Source organism: Desmodus rotundus, chromosome 9 (assembly GCF_022682495.2).
Source record: "Desmodus rotundus isolate HL8 chromosome 9, HLdesRot8A.1, whole genome shotgun sequence".
NCBI classification, from domain to species: domain Eukaryota; kingdom Metazoa; phylum Chordata; class Mammalia; order Chiroptera; family Phyllostomidae; genus Desmodus; species Desmodus rotundus.
In genome coordinates, this window is record NC_071395.1 from 38801792 (window position 1) to 38822404 (window position 20613).

The 20613-nt window shown below is 54.3% G+C and overlaps 2 protein-coding genes across 2 annotated transcripts; one reads left to right on the forward strand and one right to left on the reverse strand.

Annotated features, from left to right (window-relative positions):
* The first annotated feature begins 799 nt into the window (after positions 1–799).
* Positions 800–3835, forward strand: TEKTIP1 (tektin bundle interacting protein 1). Its single transcript, XM_024568757.3, has 4 exons — positions 800–947; positions 3116–3354; positions 3443–3568; positions 3657–3835. Exons 1-4 carry the CDS (start codon positions 865–867, stop codon positions 3833–3835), a joined length of 627 nt encoding a protein of 208 aa, XP_024424525.1. The 5' UTR covers positions 800–864.
* MFSD12 (major facilitator superfamily domain containing 12) lies at positions 2135–13213 on the reverse strand. The gene is made up of 10 exons (XM_024568756.4): positions 12751–13213; positions 9540–9750; positions 7696–7834; positions 7374–7556; positions 6995–7087; positions 6811–6903; positions 5937–6107; positions 5757–5851; positions 4501–4631; positions 2135–4404 (listed from the first exon to the last, which is right to left on the reverse strand). Coding segments are annotated over exons 1-10 (1416 nt in total). The 5' UTR covers positions 13049–13213; the 3' UTR covers positions 2135–4402.
* Between the last annotated feature and the right edge of the window lie 7400 nt (positions 13214–20613).

Genomic DNA, 20613 nt, shown 5'->3' on the forward strand with positions numbered 1-20613 from the left:
GAAACCTGAAAGAGAAACACCGTTTAGCTGCCTTCTATACACATCCCAACTGGGGACCGAACCGGCAACTCCGTGGTTCACAAGCCAGCACTCAATCCACTGAGCCACACCAGCCAGGGCACAAACAGCACTTCTAGTTCTAGAACATTTTGGTCACCTCAGAAAGAAAACCCACCTTTGTTAGTAGTCACCCCAGCCCCTGGCCACCTTGAACACACTTCCTGTCTCTGGATGTGCCTGTTGTGGACACTTCACGTAAGTGCAGTCACACTCTACGTGGCATTTTGTGTCTGGCTTCTCTCACTGAGTTCAAGGGCTCTCACAAGTTATCATGTGTTCAGGGCCCATCCACATTGTAACGAGTGTCAGCACTTCACTCCCTGAAATGGCTCAGTCGTATTCCAGTGTGTGGTGGGACCACGTTTTGTTCATTCAGTTGAAGAGCATCCGGGTTTTTACTTTCTGGTTATCTTGAATCGCTGCTGGGAACATTTGTTTGCAGGATTTTCCTCTGGGATATTTTGGAAACAGGTGAGGACTGGGTGGGGATGGGGAGAAGTCTAAGCACTGGGAAGGTGGAGCTGAAAATGCAGAAGCGAAGTTCCGAAGCTTCATTCGGCCCAGAGGCCCCCTGTGGGAATATAGGAAGGGGGCCGGGGGAAGCCCCAAGCCAGCCTCGAGCCACTCAGTTGTGGCCCCACCTCTTTCTTCCTTCAGCCTCTCAGCTGGGGTGGGAGGGAGTGGTCTAGCTGGGAGCCAGGGCCACCAGCCGCATTGCCAGGACACAGAGAATGGCCTTTGTTGCTGTCAACAATGGCCTCACAGGCCTTCTAGGTGGGAACACCCAGGAACCCAGAGGCAGACATGCAGACCCTGAGGCAGGAGGCTACCCAGCACTGTGTCCCGCAGGGGACCGTCGAAGTGTACTTCCCGGCACCTCTCTACAGGTGAGTATGGCCCTGTGCCGACACAGCCCCTCTGGGTTTTGGCTTGGCTTCTTCTGGGTGTCACTAATAATTCATAAAAGGCACTGGTGCTGCACCTTCCACTGTCTGCTCCCTGCATCTGCTCCCACCCGCCTGCACCTGGGTGCCTTCCTCCCCACCGGCGGTCAGAGCAAGGCAGCCTTGGAGACTGGCAGAGGTGTGCAGGTCACCACAGGACCGCTCACTGCGGCACAACACACACCCACGCAGCAGACTTCTTGGTGTCCTTTGGCTTGTAGACACATGGCCCTACCTACCCCTCCATCATCACGTGCCCTCCCCAGGCGTGTGTCCAGGTTCCTTACTTACGAGGACCCCAGGGCCCACTCTACCCCACCACAGCCTCACCTTAATGAATTCTCTCTGCCAAGACCCTCTTTACAAGTAAGGTCAAGTTCTGAGGTTTGAGGTGGACAGGGTGAATTCCAGGAGACACAACCCAGTCAAGTATCCATTAATAAGTGACTGTTTCAATGTTACTACTCTGCAGCTGGGGGGAAAAAAATGACAGTGCCCTTTGTGCCACTCCATTTCTAAGAAAATTTAAAAAAAAAGACTGAGTGCAGCGAGTCCCCCCATTTCTGTGCCAGTAGGGACGACTTGTGCGTGCACCACCCACTTCTGGAAGAAGGTGGAAGAGATTCGGCTGGGGTAAGGGGGTACTCAGTGTTCTTTACTTAAGAGTGTTTTAATTGCCTTTTACAAACCATGCACATTTTGCAGTTCAAAAATCTTTGTTTTAAAAGGGTGGGGTACCCCAGGTGATCCTGAAATACCTCTTTGGGTGGCGATGCCTGTTTCTATATCAGGTTCCTGAGACCGGTGTCCCAGAACCGACCAGGCTGGCCCCACCTTGTACGAGGTGTGCGTTTTTACTTTTGATGCTCTGATCACATCTGCTGGAGTGAGAACTCTGAGCCGGGTTGTCTGTGTATGGCAGAGAGAAAAGCGCTTTGTTGGTGGCCTTTCTGGGGCCATCCTGGGCAGCGAGCCGCATTTAGGGGTGAGTTTCCAGGAGCGAGCTGACGAGGGCAGAGCACATGCATGTCTGTGTCTCAGGCAGCGGTGCTAACAGGGTACAGGCCAAAAGGAATCGCCATTTGAGGGTTCAGCTCCAGCAAGTTTGCCTGCAGCTGCACGGGAACAGCTTCAAGTTTTTCTGCTTTTCTTTATTTTTAGGGTTTTAAGATTTTATTTTTAGAGAGAAAGGAAGGGAGGGAGACAGGGAGAGAAACATTGACTGGTTGCCTTTTGCACGCCCCCAAATTGGGGACCTGGCCTGCAACCCAGGCATGCGCCCTGATGAGGAATGGAACCAGTGACCTTTAGGTTTGCAGGCTGGTGCTCAATCCACTGAACCACCCCAGACAGGGCTATTTTTAGTTTTAATGGTACCGCATTGCAACTCGACTTTCGCCATCAGAATATTTTCACTAACTGCACTGCAGCATCTGTTCCTTAACTGTCCTCTGCTGTCCCGGGGCATTTGCACGTCATTCCCTTCACCGGGAGTGGGTCGCCACCACCTCCTCCTCAGGGAAGCCCTCCTTGTGCTCTTAGCCTAAAGACTCTGGCACCAGAGATGGCCCCTGGAGCAGGCATGAATGTGTAGCTACACTTTATTCTTTAGATGTAAGCTCATCCTCACCCCCAGCTGGTGACAACACAACGGTCCCCCACCAAGGGTCTTCCCAGGAACCTGGGCACCCGCACCTGCTCTCCCTGGGCCACTCAGCCCACTTCATCCTGGTGTGCCTCCAAGCCAAGGGGCTTCCTGGAGGAAGGAGTCTGCATCTGGGAGGCTGGACAAGGACTTAGGACCTCAGGAAGGGCCAGAGATTTCACATCCCCCCTCCCTGGTGTCCCCTGAGGGGAGAGACGAGAAAAAGTGAAAGGTCTTGTGAGGGTCCTGGGGAGATGTGGCAGAGAGGAGGGAGTGTCCAGTGCTGAGAGACAAGCCACCTGGAGATGAAGGTCCTCCACACTGTGGGCCAGGCCTTTGCCCCCTCCCTGTTGGAACGTGTGGCTATGAGGGTAAAAGGTCAACTCTAGAGACAAGCTGTGGCAAGCTGTGGCCCAGGACAGGCCAGAGGACAGCCACAGGCTTAGCCTCTGTCCCCCACCCTTAGTGATGACTACCTGTCCCTGATGGGGCCCCGCTGGGCACCAGCCATCAAGCAAGCGGTACGCTGGGCCTACACACCCATGGGATGTGATGCGGCCAGCCAACTGTGGTACACTGGCCTAACCAACTCGGATTTCCGCGAAGCCTGGTACACGCTACCGAGGGCCCTGGACGTCCCCTACCGGGAGGCTTATGCCCACTGGCTTGGATGCTACAACCACCGGAAGCACAGCATGCCATCAGGTGAGTGCCTGGCCACCTGCCTTGACACAGGCCACCCCAAGGGGCGGGCGAAGACCAGAGATGACCTTCTCCCCCACTCTCCCTGCAGCCTACACCCAACACCTCCGAGAAACTGCCTGGTATGATCCCATCGTGCCAGCCCAGTACAGGGTCCGCAGCACGCGGTGGGGGACCATGCTGTGGAAAGACAGACCCATCTGGGGCAAGGAATATGGTGAGGCTGGCATCACGGGCCAGGGGCTGCGGGTAAAACTGGGTCCAGAAAGCTGGATCCAGGCAGTGACCTGAGCCCTGCCCCACAGTGGTCAACAGGCACCAGTACGGGGTGGAGCCGCAGGGGCAGGCGTCAGACTACGTGCCCTACCTGTCGGCACCACAGCGCCCGCGCTACACAGCCCAGAACTACCGGCAGTGGGACCTGGAACCCTACTGCCCATCCACTGGCCAGCAGTCCCAACCCCGCTACACGTCTGTGGTCTGATAAAGACTGTCCCTCTGTGGGGACACTGCACCTGTCCCTGGATGTCTGTCCACGTCTGGGAATCAGGGCACTGGTCGGTCAGGTAAAGGGAGTCACCAGCCAGAGGTCCCAGGCTGGGGCCCTGCTGCCCTCAGCATTCCGGGGCCAGGCAGACAGCTGGGACCCGTCCTCCCCACGAGCGGCTCTTTATTCACTGTCAGCAGCACCCTGGAGACCCCATCTGCGCCAGGGGTGAGGTGGGGCTGGGGCTGAGCTCAGAGCAGCACGGACCTTCACATCCTCCCCTATTCAATTTGGGGCACCCCGAGTCATCCATTAGAGTTAGGCTTGGGCACCCCAAATCCATGAGGACCCATAGGCCCCTGGATACCAGAGGGCCCAATTAGGTGTCCCACCCCAGCAGAGATGAGTCCAGCCCATCCTGTCCTCACCCACCATCCCTGCAGCCAGGCAAGGAAGGGGAGGGGTGGGGACCCGAGGAGCAGGGGATGATGGAATGTGCGGGGTTGAGCTCTTTTGCATAGGGCAGGAGGCCATGGGGGAATGTCAGGGTTGGACTCCAGGGGCTCCTGCAAGAGAGGGGTAGGGGTGGGGTTAGTGAATGTGGGGCCTGCCCCAGCACCCCCACCCACAGCCAGTTTGGGAATGGTGGAGGCTTAACTCACAGCTCCGCAGGTGGATGGGCCAGATGAGGAGACTGCACACAGACAGGGTGGCGGCCACGCCTACGCCGCCTGTCACAGCCACCATCACCCAGTGGTAGAAGCCCACGCAGGCCCTGCAGCAGAGCTCCGAGCTGGGGCAGGGGAGGACAGAACAGCTGGAGTGGACACTTGTGGAGACCTTCCAGCCTCAGCCTGGACCTCCCACTCCCTCCCACCTGAGCTTTGGGCAGTCACGTCTTCCCCAGTGTTCAGGCCAGAACCTGTGGGTCACTTTCAACCCTTTTTCCTCCCACATCTAACACTTCAGCCAACACTGCCAGCTCTGCCTTCAGTCTACCCTGAACCTGCCCACTGCTCCCTCCTCCTCTGCCTCACCTGGTCCAGCCCATCATCACCCACCTGGACCAGTGTAGATGCTTCCACCCTGGTCCCCACCTTCCACATACTGTCCTCTTGGGCACAGCCATAAGAGGGCGCCTGTGAGCACCTGAGTCAGGCCACTCCTCTGTCCACAGCCCTCCAGGGCTTCCAACACCCCCACCACCACCCGCCCCAGGGGTAAAAGCCCAAGTCCTCCACAAGGCCCTGCACAACTTGCCTTCAACCTCTGCCTGCCCTCTCTTCCCTCCTCCCTCTGTTCTAGCCACAGGGGCCTGTACCCTGTTCTTCCAACACACCAGGCCTGGCCCTACCCTGGCTGTTCCTCCCCATTTTCCTAGAACTCTCTGATATCCACCAGGTCTCAGGACCAGTATCGTCACCTCAAGGAAGTCTTCCCTAACCTCATTCACCGGTCAGGGCTCCAAGTGTGGTGTCCTTCACACCCCGGCCCGCTGGTCTGCATCACGTTCATTTATTCCTGTGATTAACGTGGCTGGTATTACCCCCCAGGTCCATGATAACAGAGGACCAGGCAGGCTCTGCTTTCCAGGTCCTGGGCTTCTATACGGTGAGAGCTCAGCGGCCTAAACCATCCAGGCCTGCAACCCCAGGTTCTGCGGGTGTGAGTGGCACAGACCCCGGCCCCTGCAGCACTGCCCACAGCGCAGCCCCCCAGTGCGCCTGTGCGGTGTGTCCTCAGTTCCGTCACACCGCGGACTCGGGATTCGTTGAACAACTGCACCAGGTCAGCGAGAACCAAGTCTCACCACAGTGGGATCTCTTGTCCACACAGAACCCCTAGGCCTGGAGCAGTGCCCGGCACACGGCACACAGTACGCTCTTGGTAAATGAACTAACAAATGAGTCACACTCACGAACAGGGGTGCAGGCTCTGAATGACCATGACCGCCAGCCCATTGGCCACCTTATCCGAGAAGCTCATGGCACCGTACACAAAGGCTCCGCTGTGCTGGGGGGACACAGGCAGGGACATCAGCACCCATGGTCTGGGTCCTAGTCCCCAACCCTCACCCAGCCCTGCCCACCAGCCCTACCGTGTGGGGACCGATGAGGTCAGCTGTCATGGCCAGCGAGGTGACGAGGATGGTGGCACTGCCCAAGCCCAGCAGCACCGCTGCTGCATACACAGCCACACCCAGCTCATCGGCCAGTGCCACCCAGGCTGCAAAAACCAGGATTACCAGCAAGCCCGCGAAGTAAGTCATCTGAAGAGGAGACCAGCATTGGGCCCGCCTCACTGGGCAGCTCCCAGCCTAGCGCCTGCCCTCTCTGCTCTTCAGTCCTCCAACCCTGGTCCCTAACCCCAGAGAATGATGGGTCAAGTTGGACCATCCCTAAGGAATCCCTACCTCTGACTTCATCAGAGAGCTGACGCTCTAGAAACAGGTGGCTATGTACATCTTAAGTGCAAATCAATTAAAATTAAATAAAATAAAACATTTAACCCTGGCCAGTGTGGCTCAGTGGACTGAGCACAGGCCTGAGAACCAAAGGGTCACCAATTCATTTCCCAGTCAGGGCACATGCCTGGGTTGTGGGCCAGGTCCCCAATAGGGAGCGTGCACGAGAGGCAACCACACATTGATGTTTCTCTCCCTTTCTCCCTCCCTTCTCCTCTCTCTAAAAATAAATCTTTTTTTTTTTTAATGAAACATTCAGTTCTTCAGTCATGCCTGTCACATTTCAAGTATTCAGTAGCCACTCTGGTTGGTGCACTGGCTGGCACAGAAATTTCTAGAGTTCTTTAGTCCCAAGACAGAAGCCAGGATTCTAGAACACGGGTTGGAGACGCAGCATCTACAAGGCACGGAATCCAAGGTATGGAATCACCTGGGTTCTGTGCATCTGAGCTCTGAGGGTTCCCGCCTGTGGCACCCCCCACTGCCCCCCACTGACCCACACACTCACATTCCTCCCGAGCCACTTGTTGATGGGCTTCATGAGGAAGGAGGAGAAGAAACCACTGAGATACATCACCAGCGGGATGGTGGCGATGAACTTCTGTTGGGGTAGAGTGGACACGGGCATGTCAGGTGGGGCTCCTCAGGCTCAGGGCCCACTCCGCAGCCCTGGCCCGCCCTTCCCAGCTCACCTTGGGCAGGTTGAGGGAGTAGGTGAGGTACATGGTCATGTACGTCTGAGACAGGTTCACAATGAGCCTCGTGCTCATGTACAGCAAGCCCACCTATGGGCAGACAGGGAATGATTCAGGGATCAGACAGGGCCCTTCTCTACTCCCACCAGCAGGGGACACTGGGGGCCTAGCCGCCGCTGTGGTCTGACGCACTGGTAATGACCATAGCCGGTCAGGTGGAGAAGAGCAGTAATTGATCAGCAGTGTCTGCACTGCCTGTGGGAGGGAAAATCCGCTGTCGGCTCATCTGTTGGACATCCCTGCTGGCCACCCCACACAGTAAGGGCCAGTTGGGAGAAGGGCATCCACTCCAGCCTGCTCTGCCCCTGGGACATACCTGGTAAAAGGCTGGCTGCCGAAGCCAGTGTTTCCAGAGCAGCAAGGGGCGGGCTGTGGTGGGGGCCAAAAGGGGGCTGTGTTCATCTGGCTCCTCCACCAGCGGCCGGCGCCCTTCCCTGGTGCCCAGGTGAAACAGCAGTGAGAAGATGGCTCCAATGCCCACCACCAACAGGGAGAGGTTCTGAGGATCCAGCAGGAGAGGGGTCAACAGTGGCTCTCACAGTCCAAGCCCCAAGTTCAGGACAGGGGTAGGGGGGAGAAGTAGGGGATGTCCCATCCTGCCAGCAGCATCCTTGCCCCCCATCCCAGCCCCAGCTCACCCGAAACACTGGCACATCTTGGACCCCCAGCTGGTCACTGACATCCTGCATTGGCCCCGCATGTGGAGAGGTCTGCAGGTGGAGCAGGAGCCAGGCAGCACCATAGACGGTGATGTTGGCCACCACGGTGAAGGCGTACCTGGCAGGGGCATGTGAGGCCTCAGCATGGCAGCCCAGGAAACAACACGGCCGCTTCCTCCCCAGGCAGCCACGCAGAGCTGCTTGTAGAGTCTGGGGAACTTCTGGCTGATCATTTCAGCCACCAAACCTTGGGTGGCCCCAGGGAAGCCCTTGCCAGCCCCACTTTCCCACCTGCACATTATCTGATGAGTTACAGCTCTGACCACCGACCACCACGCCAGGGGGCTGGAATGCAGAGCCTCAGCAAAGCAGGGCCAGTCGGGACTGCAGTCCAGGTCTGAGAGCTCTAGGGGTTCAGAAGCAGGATTCTGGAATTCTTGGCGCCCAGATCCTGGGCTTCAGCAGGGCAAGGTCTAGAATCATCTGGGTCTGCTCCTGCCTGCAGCTCCAGAGCCAGGTCTCTCCAGGGGCTGGGAAGGGCAGGGGAGGGGCAGCCTCTGGATCTCACCAGGACTTGGCTTTCCTTCTAAAAATGAGAACCAGGCTAACCCAGAAGCCACAGTGGAGACGACAGGAGGTTGGCAATAAAGCACTTGCAGGCAGAAAGCACATCAGAGGTTGGCCTGACCTAGCCTGTCCCCTGTCATCTAGGGCCCTTGGGGGCCCAGGTGTTGAGCAATCCCTGTCGTTAGCGCCTGCGGCTCTCAGTTATAATGGGGAACTCAAAGGCAGGGGTAGGGAGGATACCAGACCGGGGCCAGGCAGGCTGAGCTGGAGATAGGCAGATGCTACTCCAACAGCAGGAGTAACACCCACCCACCGGATGCCAACTATGAGCCGGGCTCTCTGAGCTCCAGCAACTGGTCCCCTCACTCGTGCTTTCCCTTCTGGCTGGAACTGCCGCCTCCTGTACCTTTTTCCTACTTCACACGTCCCATAGGTACGTGGGTCTGGCCCTGGGCACGTGACAACATGGGTTTGTTATGTGAAGGGCCCAGAACTGTGCCTAGCATACAGCAAGCTCTCCATAAATGCTCCTGTGATCTTCAAAACCAGAATAGCCTCCTCAAAGCAAGCTGGGTGCCAACTGTACCCACTTGCGGCAGGCAGGATTTTAAGATGGCCCTGGAGACTCCCATACCCTGGTCCTGCCCTGCCTGATCCCTTCCCCTCGGGGATGGGACCTATGAAAAAGGGGGGATGTCATTCCCATATTTAGGCAACTTCTGTGGCGCAGATGAAGGGATTTTGCAGATGTCATTAAAGGAGCTTATCCTGGGCGGGTCTGACCCATTCAGGTGATTCTTGGAAAAGGGGCTTAAGCCACCCTGGGATCTGACTCTCCTGCTAGTGTCAAAGAATCAGCATGTCACCTGAGCTCTACAGCAGTAGGAAGATGAATTCTGCCACCAACCGCAGGAGCAGGGAGGAAGGATTCCAAGCCTCAGATGAGACCAGCCCTAGCCAATGCCTCGACTGAAGCCTCCAGACTGACCCTGAAGCCAAAAGCCCAGCTAGGCTGAGACAGTCTTAACCCACCGAAACCATGACCTGATAAACTCGTGCCGTTTGAAGCTTCTTTGTGGTCATTTACGCAAGCAGCAGCAGGTGGCTGATATGCTGCATTGCAGGAGTACAAGCTGGGGCTGAGAGACCCAGAGCCAACCGACCCAGCAGAGACCACACACAGAGTGTGGTCCCAGGTCCCGTGCCCTCACATGCTGTGCGCATGCCCTCCCCATCCTGCCCCACCAAGGTGGTACCTGAGAGCCGTGAGCTCCACCTTCTCATGGTCATTGGTGACGAGCTCGGGGATAAGGCTGAGGTGGGCAATCTGTGTAGCGGCCCAGCCAAACTGGAAGATGACGATGAAGGGCCCATAGTAGAGGAGGGCGGCCCACTCGGGCGTGGTTGCCCCACAGCCCAGGCAGGGACTGAAGATGAAGGGGAAGGAGAGCAGGACACAGGTGGTGCCTGTAGATGGGCAGAGCAGGGGCAGGTCACATCCTCGGACCTTTCCACGGTGGCCCAGGGCTCCCTGGGGTGTGCCCCGGTGGGAGGAAAACAGAGACACAGAAAAGGCTAGAGACCCTCCCAAAGCCACCCAGTGCAGCATATGGGATCAGCAGCTCTGGGCGCCCCAGGCTTATGGCACCTGTGACAAATGGGGTAACTGAGGCAGGCAGATCTGGGGTCCCCCAGAAGTCACTCAGCCAAATAGGACAGAGGGGCGAGGACTCCACCCACCAGTCCAAGCTATATGTCCCTTTTGTCCAACTGAGACATAGGATAGGCTGGAGAGGTGCTGAGATCGCACGCCGTTATAGGTGAGCAGGCAGGACCAGGACGTATGGCCGGGGAGTAAGAGGAAGCAGGAGTGCGGCCTCCCCATGCCAGCCCAGGGCTCCCTGAAGTTGCCCTTGACAGGGGCGGAAACTGAAGCCAAGAGAGTCTGAGGTCACACAGCAGGTTTAAAGGGGGCTGTGGGGATCCCCTGGAAAACTGCCCACTATAGACACCCACAACTTCCCTTTACCATCTTGTCCAGGGAGTGAGGCTTTTCCTCCCCAGCTCCTATCAAGGACCTGGTGGGGCCACCAGGAGGCAGGAGGCCGGGTGATGATGCTACACCCTGCCGTCCATGAGCCCCAGGGTCCCCATCAGCTCATAAGAAAAACTCTCCCTGGCAAACATTCCAATATCTCAGAACAAGCCCAAGTCCTACTCAAGGCCCACCAGTCCCTGCATGACCTGCCCCCATCCCCTCCCTGCCCACACCTCCTCCTCCTTCTCTCCCCCTTGTTCACTCTACTCCAGCCACAGAGAGCTCCTGGCTGTTTCTCCAACAGGCCAGGCACAGTCCTGCCTCAGGGCCTTTGCACATGCTGTGGCCTCTGCCTGGGACACTCTTCTCATTTTCATCCCTCAGGACTCAACTCAAACATCACCTCCTCAAAGAAGCCCTCCTTCCTTACCAGCTCAGTCACTAACGGTCCCCTTGCCACCTCTATACATTCTATTCTGGACCCTGTCTTCTCTCGGGAATTCTTTTGTTCTCCATTTGCTTGTTTCCTGCCTGCCTACCCCACCAGGCTGTAGGCCCTGTTGGGGTGGGTACCAGGTCTCTCTGAGTCACTTTTCCTCCCAACCCTGCCCCTGGAAGGAGTCCGGCAGCTGGACTTCCCTCCTCCCCCAGGCTCTGGATGTGACCTCATCCACAGACCCTGGGCCCTCCCCTGCGGCCCTGGAATCAGGAAATGAAACCAAAACCAGCCAGCCAGGTTCCTTCTCTGGAACTGGGAGGGGCATTCTGAGCAGATGCCTGGGGGCCAGGCACCAAAGACACTGGTCAGAAGAGTGTGCTGCCCAGGCCAGGCTCCACCCTGCTGAGCCCATGCCAGTTGCCAGTTAACCATTGTAGGAGCTGGGCTGCCTGGCTGGGGGACCTTGGGCATGTGACTTTGCCTCTTGGGGCCTCAGTTTCTAGAAAACGGAGAAAATGGAAACATCTGCTTCCTGGGGTATATGTGAGAATTGAGAGTTAGTGTATGAAAGTGGGAGCTCCTACTACTCTGAGCTACTTCCCATCTCAGCAGCTTCAAAGCCATGATGGTTCACGCCTTCGCACAAGCCCTTTCAACTACTTGAAATATCACCCCACCACACACACACACTCCTATTCATCTATCAAAACCCCAAAGGCAATGTCCTGTCCTGAGCACCTGACAAACCTGAAATCCAGCCTGGGTGGCTGAAGTAATGCCAGCCACCCTCGGGCTACTCAGCGATCTGCTGCACATGGCAAAAACATGTCACTCATGAGGCCCCAGGGGAAATCACTGTCTCCCCAACAATGGTTCCCAAGGACAAGAAAATACCAGATGCCCCTTCCAGCCTTCTAGAAAGCTGCTATCCAGAATTCCCCGAGTGGCAGGATTCCTGGCCCTGCCTCCTAAAGTGTCATGCAGGCCCCCAATGCCAGGGTGTAGGCACTCCTGCCAGGGTAGGAACAGCAGGGAAAATGGCCAGGGCTAATCTCAAAGCCCAGGGCCTGGGCGGGAGAGAAGGGATGCGTGGACCCAGGCCTTATCATCAGTGCTCACAGGCAGGGAGCTCCTGCCCCCTAGGACCTGCCACCCACTTTCCTGACAGCCCTCCAGGTAGGCAAAGGCCCCCAGCCAGAGGGCAACCCCTTTATCTGCCCTCAGGTTCCATCCCCATTCCTCAGGCACAGACCCCCAACCCTTCTCTCTCCCCTACCCCCAACTCTCAGCTGCCAGGGCAGCTCCCCCAAAACACCTAAGGTTGCCTGAGATGGGGGGTGGTGGATGCACAGAGGGGCTCTAGACCAGCAGCGTAAAACTCATTTTCAATGGGGGCCGCATCAGCCTCGTGGGTGCCTTCAAAGGGCCGAATGTAATTTCAACTCCTTAACAGTTAAGGAGTAGTTACATTTATACAGTCCTAAAATTATGTCGGCCCTTTGAAGGCAACCGTGAGGCTGATGTGGCCCCGGTGAAAATGAGTCTGCACCCCTGCCCTAGACAGTCTGACCCTCACTCAGATCGAGTTGTCCTGGTGGTCACCCTGATACAGAGACGGACAGGTCAAGCCGGACAAGACAGATTGACAGAGGAGGCACTGGGCAGTCAGACCCAACCGGATCGTGGTTCAGGGAACCCCCAGGGGTCAGAGAGACAAATGGAAGAGAAACTGGAGAGAAACACCAACAGTCAGATGAAGGGGGATTGGCAGGTCAGCCAGCAGCCGTGAAGCAGACAGAGATGGGGAGACTCCGGACATGGGGCAGACAACGGGGACAGGTTCGGGCCATGAACAGAGAGGCAGAAGGGGAGCAGGGCAGTTAAGCAGAAGGGGTTGGCTCAGGCCCTAGGGCAGACATAGAGGGGGAGGCTCAGGCCACAGGGAGCACTGGGCAGGCAGATGAATAGGGGCGGCTCGGCCGCTACTTACCAACCAGGTGCCAGGCCTTACGCGGCCCGTAGCCTGCGCAGCGGCCGGCGGCGCGGTCGGCCTCGTAGCCCACCAGGGGCGTGCAGAGCCCGTCGGCCACCTGGCCAAGCAGCAGCAGCACCCCAGCGCCGCGCGAGCTGTAGGCGCGCACTGAGTGCAGGTAGAGCAGCAGGTAGGTGAACCACATGGACGCGCACAGGTCGTTGAGGAAGTGGCCCACGGCGTAGCTCAGCCGGGCCGCCAGGGACAGCGGCCGCGGGGGCGCCCCTGCTCCGTTCGCCGGGGGCCCCGGACCCATGACGGAGCTCCGGATTCGGGCTGGGCCGTCGGACACGTCGCAAACTGGACTCTGAAACCGGCGGTTGGCGCCCCTCTCACCCCGACACAGATCGCGTCCACCCTGTCCACCCCGCTGGGCTCGCCTGCCGCCGCGGGGCGGGTGAACCCTGCGAACCCGAATTTACAGATTAAGAGGGGCGGGGCGGGGCATCCCAGGAGCAGCGGCCTCCTTCGCCAATCCGGGCAGCGTGCCGGTGCGGAAAAGCCAATCCTCAGGGAAATGGGCGTGGTCTCGGGGTTAGCCTAGCCTCCGCACCCGGCGCCCACGGAGCCGCGTGGTCCTAGCGCTCTACGGTCCTTGGGGTTTGCGGAACCCTTCACCACGTAAGGTGGGGGTGCCGCAAGAGTCGCCCCCACCCAGACTCCGGCTGCCAGGTTCTCCCCAGCGCAGCCTTCTCGCAGCTTCACGAGGCCTAATGTGGGCTGGGGGGAACGGGGTGGGCTGAGTCGTGCGTTACGGGGAGGTCTGAGCCCCAGCTCTCCTCTCTACGGGGTCCGGTGACTTCACGGCCGGGAGAGACCCAATTGGACGCGAAGAGGACGCATTAGTTCTAATTAATTAGTTATTGGGGATAATAATGGGGATAATCATCATAATAATACCAGCTGGCATTTAATGAGCTTTGAATGTGCCAAGCGCCCCAGGTGGAATTTCTCATCCAGCTGGGCAGGAGGCGTAGCAAGTTACTTCTACCTCACAGTCCAGAAACACGCCCAAAGAGCAGAGATGGGGCTCAGGAGCGCACTATGCTCACCCGACAGCGAGTCAGGTGGGTGCACTTGAGCGACCAGTGTCCTGGACGCTTCCCCACCCTCCTTCAACTGCCCTCCCAGACTAGCTAGGTTACCACACAAGCGGTTTCAAGTCTGAATAAACGTTGGGTGTAGTTCCCCCACCACCACCCCTGCCCTGGCCTCCAGGCCTCCTCCAGCAGTGGTTTTAAACCTGCATGGCCAGAATCATGAGGGCCAGACCAGCACCCCTCCTAGCTGACCCAGCTGGGATAAGCCCATTAACTTCATGTGGCCTCAGTCCCCCCAGCTCTAGAATGGGTATAATGTATTTTAACAGTGATAGAAGTGTTAGCTGTTAACATTCTCAGCCAGAAGGTCTTCTCAGCACCCCCTGGGTCCCTGTCAGGTGTTACTGTGGGCTCCCACAGTGCCCTGGTCTACCCCATCACACCCCTGACATCTGCTCGCTCCCCCGCAGGGCTGTAACTGTCTGCCCCACTGGACTATGATCCACATGGAGGCAGGGATGAGGGCAGTCTTAGTCACTGTGCTGTCCCCAGCAATGCCTGGCACATGGCAGGAGCTCAAGAGATATCTGAGACAACAGAATGGTAGTTACCAGAGGGAGGGCCAGTGGGGGAGGAGGAAGGAGGCCCAGGGAGTAAAATACACGGGGAGGGGAGGAGACTAGGCTTTGGGGGTGCGCGCACAATGGAGTACAGAGATGTTGGATTATAAAGTCGTACGCTTAATATTTACATAATGTTATTAACCACTGTCACCCCAATGCATTTAATTAAAATGAAAATAAATATCTGTCAAATAATTGAATGGTGGACATACAGACAGAGAATCAGAAATTCAAACAGAAACTGGGAAAGAGGCAGGACTTACAAACTTGAGGTTCATGCAGCCGAAATGGTGCCCAGCCCAGTCTCCATACTCACATAGACCACCCACCAAAGCACACACTCTTTCCTGGAAAGAAGCCTGAAAAACGGGCGTGGGTGGGGTGGGGGGGAGAGAGAGGGAGAGACAGAGAGAGAGAGAGAGGCAGCAGAAGAGGGGAGATAAGGCTAGACCGCTTTGGAGGAGACAAAAAGATAAGGAAAGATAAGAACATCAATTTGTTCCTCCCTGCAAGTCAAGCTCCCTTTAGATCTCGCCGAGAGAAATGAAGGATGCCTTGTGAAAATACTAGCTTAAGCTTTCTATTTCCATCCTCACTCCCTTTCATCTCCTGACACCCCTAGGAGATTTTACATCACTTCATGCCTTTTTTCCAGATGAGAAAACTGAGGCTCAGACTAGTGCGTGGTACTAGAGGGCTGAGCAACATGTGATCAATATCTTTGAGTTATATTTATTCCCCAGCTGAGGAGGGTCCCCCTGGAAAGGAAAAGGTGGCTCAGTATTCACTCTTCTATCAGCTTCCTGGGTGGGACAGGAACCCAGGGGAACATCGTTGGCAGCCCCTGGGGGCAGACAGAGCACCAGCAAGAGGGGGCAGCCCCAGCACATCTCTGGGTTCTGGTCCTGTTGGAGCCAGCTATTTCCTGGCCCTGGCTGTGGGGAAGGCAGGAACAAGGCTTCCCCTGGAACTGGGGCCCAGCGGGGGAGCTGCCCCAGAGTTATGTCATTCGTTCATTCATTCATTCATGGACTCATTCATTCAGTGGGTCTGGCCTTATGCTGAGCAATGCTGGGGCCCTAGAGATTTGAAGCCCCTAGTCTGGAACAAGGACAGAGCTAGACCCTCCCAGTCCCCCATGGTCAGGGCTTCAGCTAAAGAAATGAGACCTGGAAGGCTGATTGAATGGCAGATAAGAAGTCAGGACTTTAGGCTACCGAAGACCTAAGGTAGGGTTTTGAGAGAAAATATGGTGGGTGTGTGGGGGGGGATTGGGATCAGATAAAAAGTCCTATGGGGTGGCAGTGGGGCAGTTCATTCCAAGGCGGGCCTCGGCTGCAGGATGGGCAACCAGCGGGGGGCATACGTGCCCCAACTAAGACAGGGGATCCGATTTTCCAGGAAGATCAGACAAGGCTCTGCCTAGGGCACAGGTGGCAAACACAAGGCCCGAGGGTCGAATCTGGCCCTCCACCTGGTTTTATCCACCCGGCACCTTGTTTCTACCCGGCAGCAGCGCTGAGCTCTCGATTAACTGTTAAGGAGTAGTTACACTTATACAGTCCTAACATTGCATTCAGCCCTTTAAAGGCAACCGCGAGGCTGATGTGGCCCCCGGTGAAAATGAGTTTGACACCCCTGGAGAGGGAGCGAGGTTCCGAATGAGAGATGAATGCCCAGCACTTGGAACAGGACAGACAGGATTGGGGTCAGGAGGGACACAAACAGCCTTCCATATCCCCAGAGCGTCCCCAGCTGCCCCCTGACGCCAGACCAGCGTCCACTCCCCCTCCCCTGACCAGAAATCTGATGTCCTGATGGCCCCAGTCCAGCCTCACAACTGGGAGGGAGGCAGAGGGAGGGAGTGGGTTTTTTTCCTTTAATCTTCTCTCTGACCCAAGTCTAGGATGACTAGAGCTTGGGTGTGGAAGGAGAAAGGGGAAGGAGGATTTTGAGGCTGAGCACAAAGGTCCTGAGACCACAGGGTGGCGGGGGGGGGGGGGGACGGGCACATGACATTAGATCATTTTTTGTGAGAGGCAGCTGTCCTGTGCGTTGTAACACCCCCAGCCTCCACCTACTCCACGCCAGAAGCATCCCTGTCTCCCAGTCTTGACAACCGAAAAATGTCTCTAGACATGGTCCAGTGTCCCTTGGGGGACTGAGTCGTCCCATGTGAGAACCCCCTGCACTAGAAAATTCTTGGTTTGATTCTTGGTGGACAAGAATAGCTAACGCTTCATGTAGCAGGGACTGGCCAGGCCTCGTTCTGAGCACCAAGCTTGAATTAAACTTATTCAGTCCTTCCAATGACTTCACTACCTTCAGGAGGTTGTTGCTCCCACTTCACAGAGGTGCAAACTGAGGCACAGAAAGTTTTGGTAAGTTGCTCAAGCCACACAGCTGGGGCTCAGCACTATGTATGCCCCTGAGCATCTGGGGTACCCTCTCCTCAGATGCTTGAGATCCCTGTCCCCACACCTTTTCATCTCAGCAGCTGCTACCCCTGTGCTTCCCTTTGCCATTCTCAGTCTTTCAACCTCATTGAAGTGACCCCCTGCATTGAATTCATTCTGTGACAGAGCCCCGGGAGCACTGGGGTGCCCTGGGAGAGCTCCCCACACCCTGACTCTTCCTGAGGGTGGAGAAGAGTTGAACCACCCCATGTTGGCAAATAGGCATTAAAATTTTAAATGGCAAGGGCCACAACCCATCAATTTCATGACGTCCTCCTTACCCTGACAAAGCAGTCCATGGGCCTCAGAAAGCAGGTCCAGGATGTGTGGAGCTGGGGCTGTGACACTGGGAAGGACCCTAAGGTGCATCAGCTAGGACTCGCTAACACGGGGTGGTCCAGTGCCTCAGTGGGATGTTACCCAGAGTCAGAGGGACTGAGGCAGGCACTGTTGTACACCAAACATATAAAGGCACGCGGAGACAGGTTGCTGTGTGGAAGGAGCAGATTTGCAAGCTGATGTTTACAGCAAGAGAGCAGTGTGATCACAAAAGCAAGATCTGACCTCAGAGTTTTTAATAGGGATAAATACACATGCACACGTGTACATGTGTAAGCATGTGTTGTACTTTGTACTGTGTCCCCCTAAAATTCACGCAAGGAAGTCCTAACCCCCAGGACCTCAGATTGTGACCTTATTTGGAAACAGAGCAGTTGCAGATGGAATTAGCTGTCACACTGGAGTGGGCTGGGCCCCAGTACAAGAGGACTGGTGACCTTATACAAAGGGGGAATTTGGACACAGACTCACAAGCACAGGGAGAACGTCATGTGACTACGGAGGCAGAGACCAAGTGATGCTTCTACAAGCCAGGAAATACCAGAAACTGCCAGCAAACCACTGGCAGCTGCAAGAGAGAACGGAACAGCTTCTCCCTTACAATTCTCAGTAGGAACTAATCCAGACCAAGTCCTTGATCTTGGAATTCCAGCCCCCGGAGCTGTAAGACAATACATTTCTGTTGTTTAAGCTGCCCACTTGTGATGCTTTGTTCATACAGCCCTAGGACACTAAAGTAATGTGTGTGGGTGTTTAGTAAGAAATGTAACAAGCCGATAATGGGGAGTATGGTGGACTTAAAGTACTACTTTAATTTTGTGCAAGTGAAATTGACTTGGACAATATTTGCATTAAAGGATTAATTTCAGAAATAGCCCTGGCTTGTGTGGCTCAGAGGATTGAGCGCCAGATTGCAAACCAAAGGGTCCCCAGTTCGATTCCCAGTCAGGGCACATGCCTGGGTTGCGGGCCAGGTCCCCAGATGGAGGTGTGCGAGAGGCAACTGATCTCTCGCACATCGACACATCTCCCCCTTTCTTTCTCCCTACTTTCCCCTCTCTCTAAAAAGAAATAAATAAAATCTTTTAATAAAATAAATAAAAAGTTTAAGCCATCCTGAATGGATCTCATATTTCTAGGGCTACAAATTGAGATATTCTTCCTGGTTTGACACTGTAAAAATTTCCAAATGAAGCATGGAAATGAGTGCATAGAGACACGAAATTATGTGCCTCAGACACATAATGGTTATGTGCCTATGGTTACTGGTTATATTGAGAGCTAGGAATTGAGAGAGCTTTACGGTGCCAAGAAAAGCCAATTTGTAATTCTGGGACAAAAAGAACATGCTTTCAGATAAATGTATGAACAATGTAAAGTCAAACAGAATAAATGCTGCTTGTTGGGGACTGCAGTGTGTATGGATGGCATGAATTGGACTGAACACACTTTTTTTTTCTAGAAAATATAGCAAGGCGATTTTTCCCCAGAAAAAGTACAGGGCGGGGCAAAAGTAGGTTTACAGTTGTGAGTACTTGAAAAACAGTATTTATTTTCATATTGTTATTTATTAATTATTGTATTATTTTCTATATGAACAGCTGTAAACTTACTTTTGCCCCACCCTGTATTTACCTTTATTTGATGCATTTATGTTGTTAAGACATTATTGAACATAATGAAAAGGAGAGGTGCTTTTTTAAAGTAAGTTTTAAAAGGATTTTATTTACTTATTTTTAGAGAGAGGGGAAGGGAGGGAGAAAGAGAGGGAGAGAAACATCAATGTGTGGTTGCCTCTCCTGCGCCCCCTACTGGCACATGCCCTGACTGGGAATTTGAGCCAGCGAGGCTTTGGTTCACAGGCTGGTGCTCAACCCACTGTGCCACACCAGCCAAGGCAAGAGGTGCTTTTTAAAAAACTACAATTTACATTCCATATTAGTTTGTATTAGTTTCAGGTGATTAGCACAGTGGTTAGACAATATATATTTTACAAAGTGTTCCCCTGATATGTCCAGTCCCCACCTGGCACCATACACAGTTACCACATTATTATTGACCATAATTCCTGTGCTGTACTTTACATCCCCGTGACTGTTTTATAAGTACCAACCTGTACTTGCCAATAACTTCACCTTTTTCACCCAGGCCCGCAAATCCCCTCTCCGCTCTGGCAGCCATCAGTCTGTTCTCTGTAACTATAGTCTGTTTCTGTTTTGTTTGCTCCTTTATATTGTTCCTTAGATTCCACATACAAGTGAAATCATATGGTATTTGCCTTTCTCTGACTGACTTGTTTCACTTAGCATAATAGTAAGATTTCTTTCTTTTTTATGGCTGAGTAATATTCTATTATATATATGTGTTACAGCTTTTTTATCCACTCATCTGTTGATGAGCACGTGGGCGGCTTTCATAGCTTGGCTATTGTAAATAACTCTGCAGTGAACACAGGGGTGCTTTCATTGGATTGGCCAAAAGTTCACTTAGTTTTCTCCGTGCGATGGCTCTAGCCGTGCTTAGTTGTCTTTAACTTCATTCAAAACAATTTTGTTAGATTGTGACAGCTGTCATATCATTGTGCATTTAAAAAACTTACCAAGCCCTGGCTGGTGTGGCTCAGTGGACTGAGTGCTGGCCTGTGAATCAAAAGGTCACCGGTTCAATTCCCAGTCAGTGCACATGCCTGGGTTGCGGGCCAGGTCCCCAGTTGGGGGTGCATGAGAGGCAACTGATCAGTGTTTCTCTCCCTTCCCTTCTCTCTAAAAATAAATTTTAAAAAGTCTTTTTTAAAAACTTGTAAAATTGGTGAACTTTTGTGTAGCCATTTTAATATTGAAGATGCAAGAATATACACAACATTTTTGGCGAATTATGCTTTATTATCTCAAGAAAGCTAAAAACTCAGCTGAAACACACACACACAGATGTGTGCAGTGTGTGGAGAAGGTGCTGTGACCGACAGTGCCAAAAGAACGTGTCAAAAGTGATTTGTGAAGTTTCTTGGTACTATTGACATTTTAGCCAAATAATTCTTTGCTGTGGGGCTGCCCTATGCATTGGAAGATATTTAGCAGCACCCCTGGCCTCGACCCACTAGAAGCCAATAGCGGAAGATGGCCAACATACTCAAAATACCCAAATCAATAAAGTTACTGGTGAAAATGAAAATGTGCCTTTTACTTTAGGGAAAAAACATATGGACTTTTTGGCCAACTCAATATATTCTTTCAAATTAGTGTTTTTGGTTTCTTCATATATAATACCCAGAAGTGGGATTGCTGGGTCATAAGGCAGTTCCATTTTTAAGTTTTTGAGGTAACTCCATACTTCTTTCCATAGTGGCTGCACCAGTTTGCATTC

Bases quoted from the DNA above. Each gene is read 5' to 3' on its own strand.
- MFSD12 (XM_024568756.4), bottom strand. From the start codon at position 13,048: ATGGGTCCGGGGCCCCCGGCGAACGGAGCAGGGGCGCCCCCGCGGCCG. The intron at 9,751-12,750 runs GTAAGTAGCGGC...GCCCATCTACAG, and splicing joins TAAGGCCTGGCACCTGGTTG to GCACCACCTGTGTCCTGCTC. The intron at 6,904-6,994 runs GTGAGCTGGGAA...CTACCCCAACAG, and splicing joins ACTCCCTCAACCTGCCCAAG to AAGTTCATCGCCACCATCCC.
- TEKTIP1 (XM_024568757.3), top strand. From the start codon at position 865: ATGCAGACCCTGAGGCAGGAGGCTACCCAGCACTGTGTCCCGCAGGGG. The intron at 948-3,115 runs GTGAGTATGGCC...CCCCACCCTTAG, and splicing joins TTCCCGGCACCTCTCTACAG to TGATGACTACCTGTCCCTGA. The intron at 3,569-3,656 runs GTGAGGCTGGCA...CCTGCCCCACAG, and splicing joins CATCTGGGGCAAGGAATATG to TGGTCAACAGGCACCAGTAC.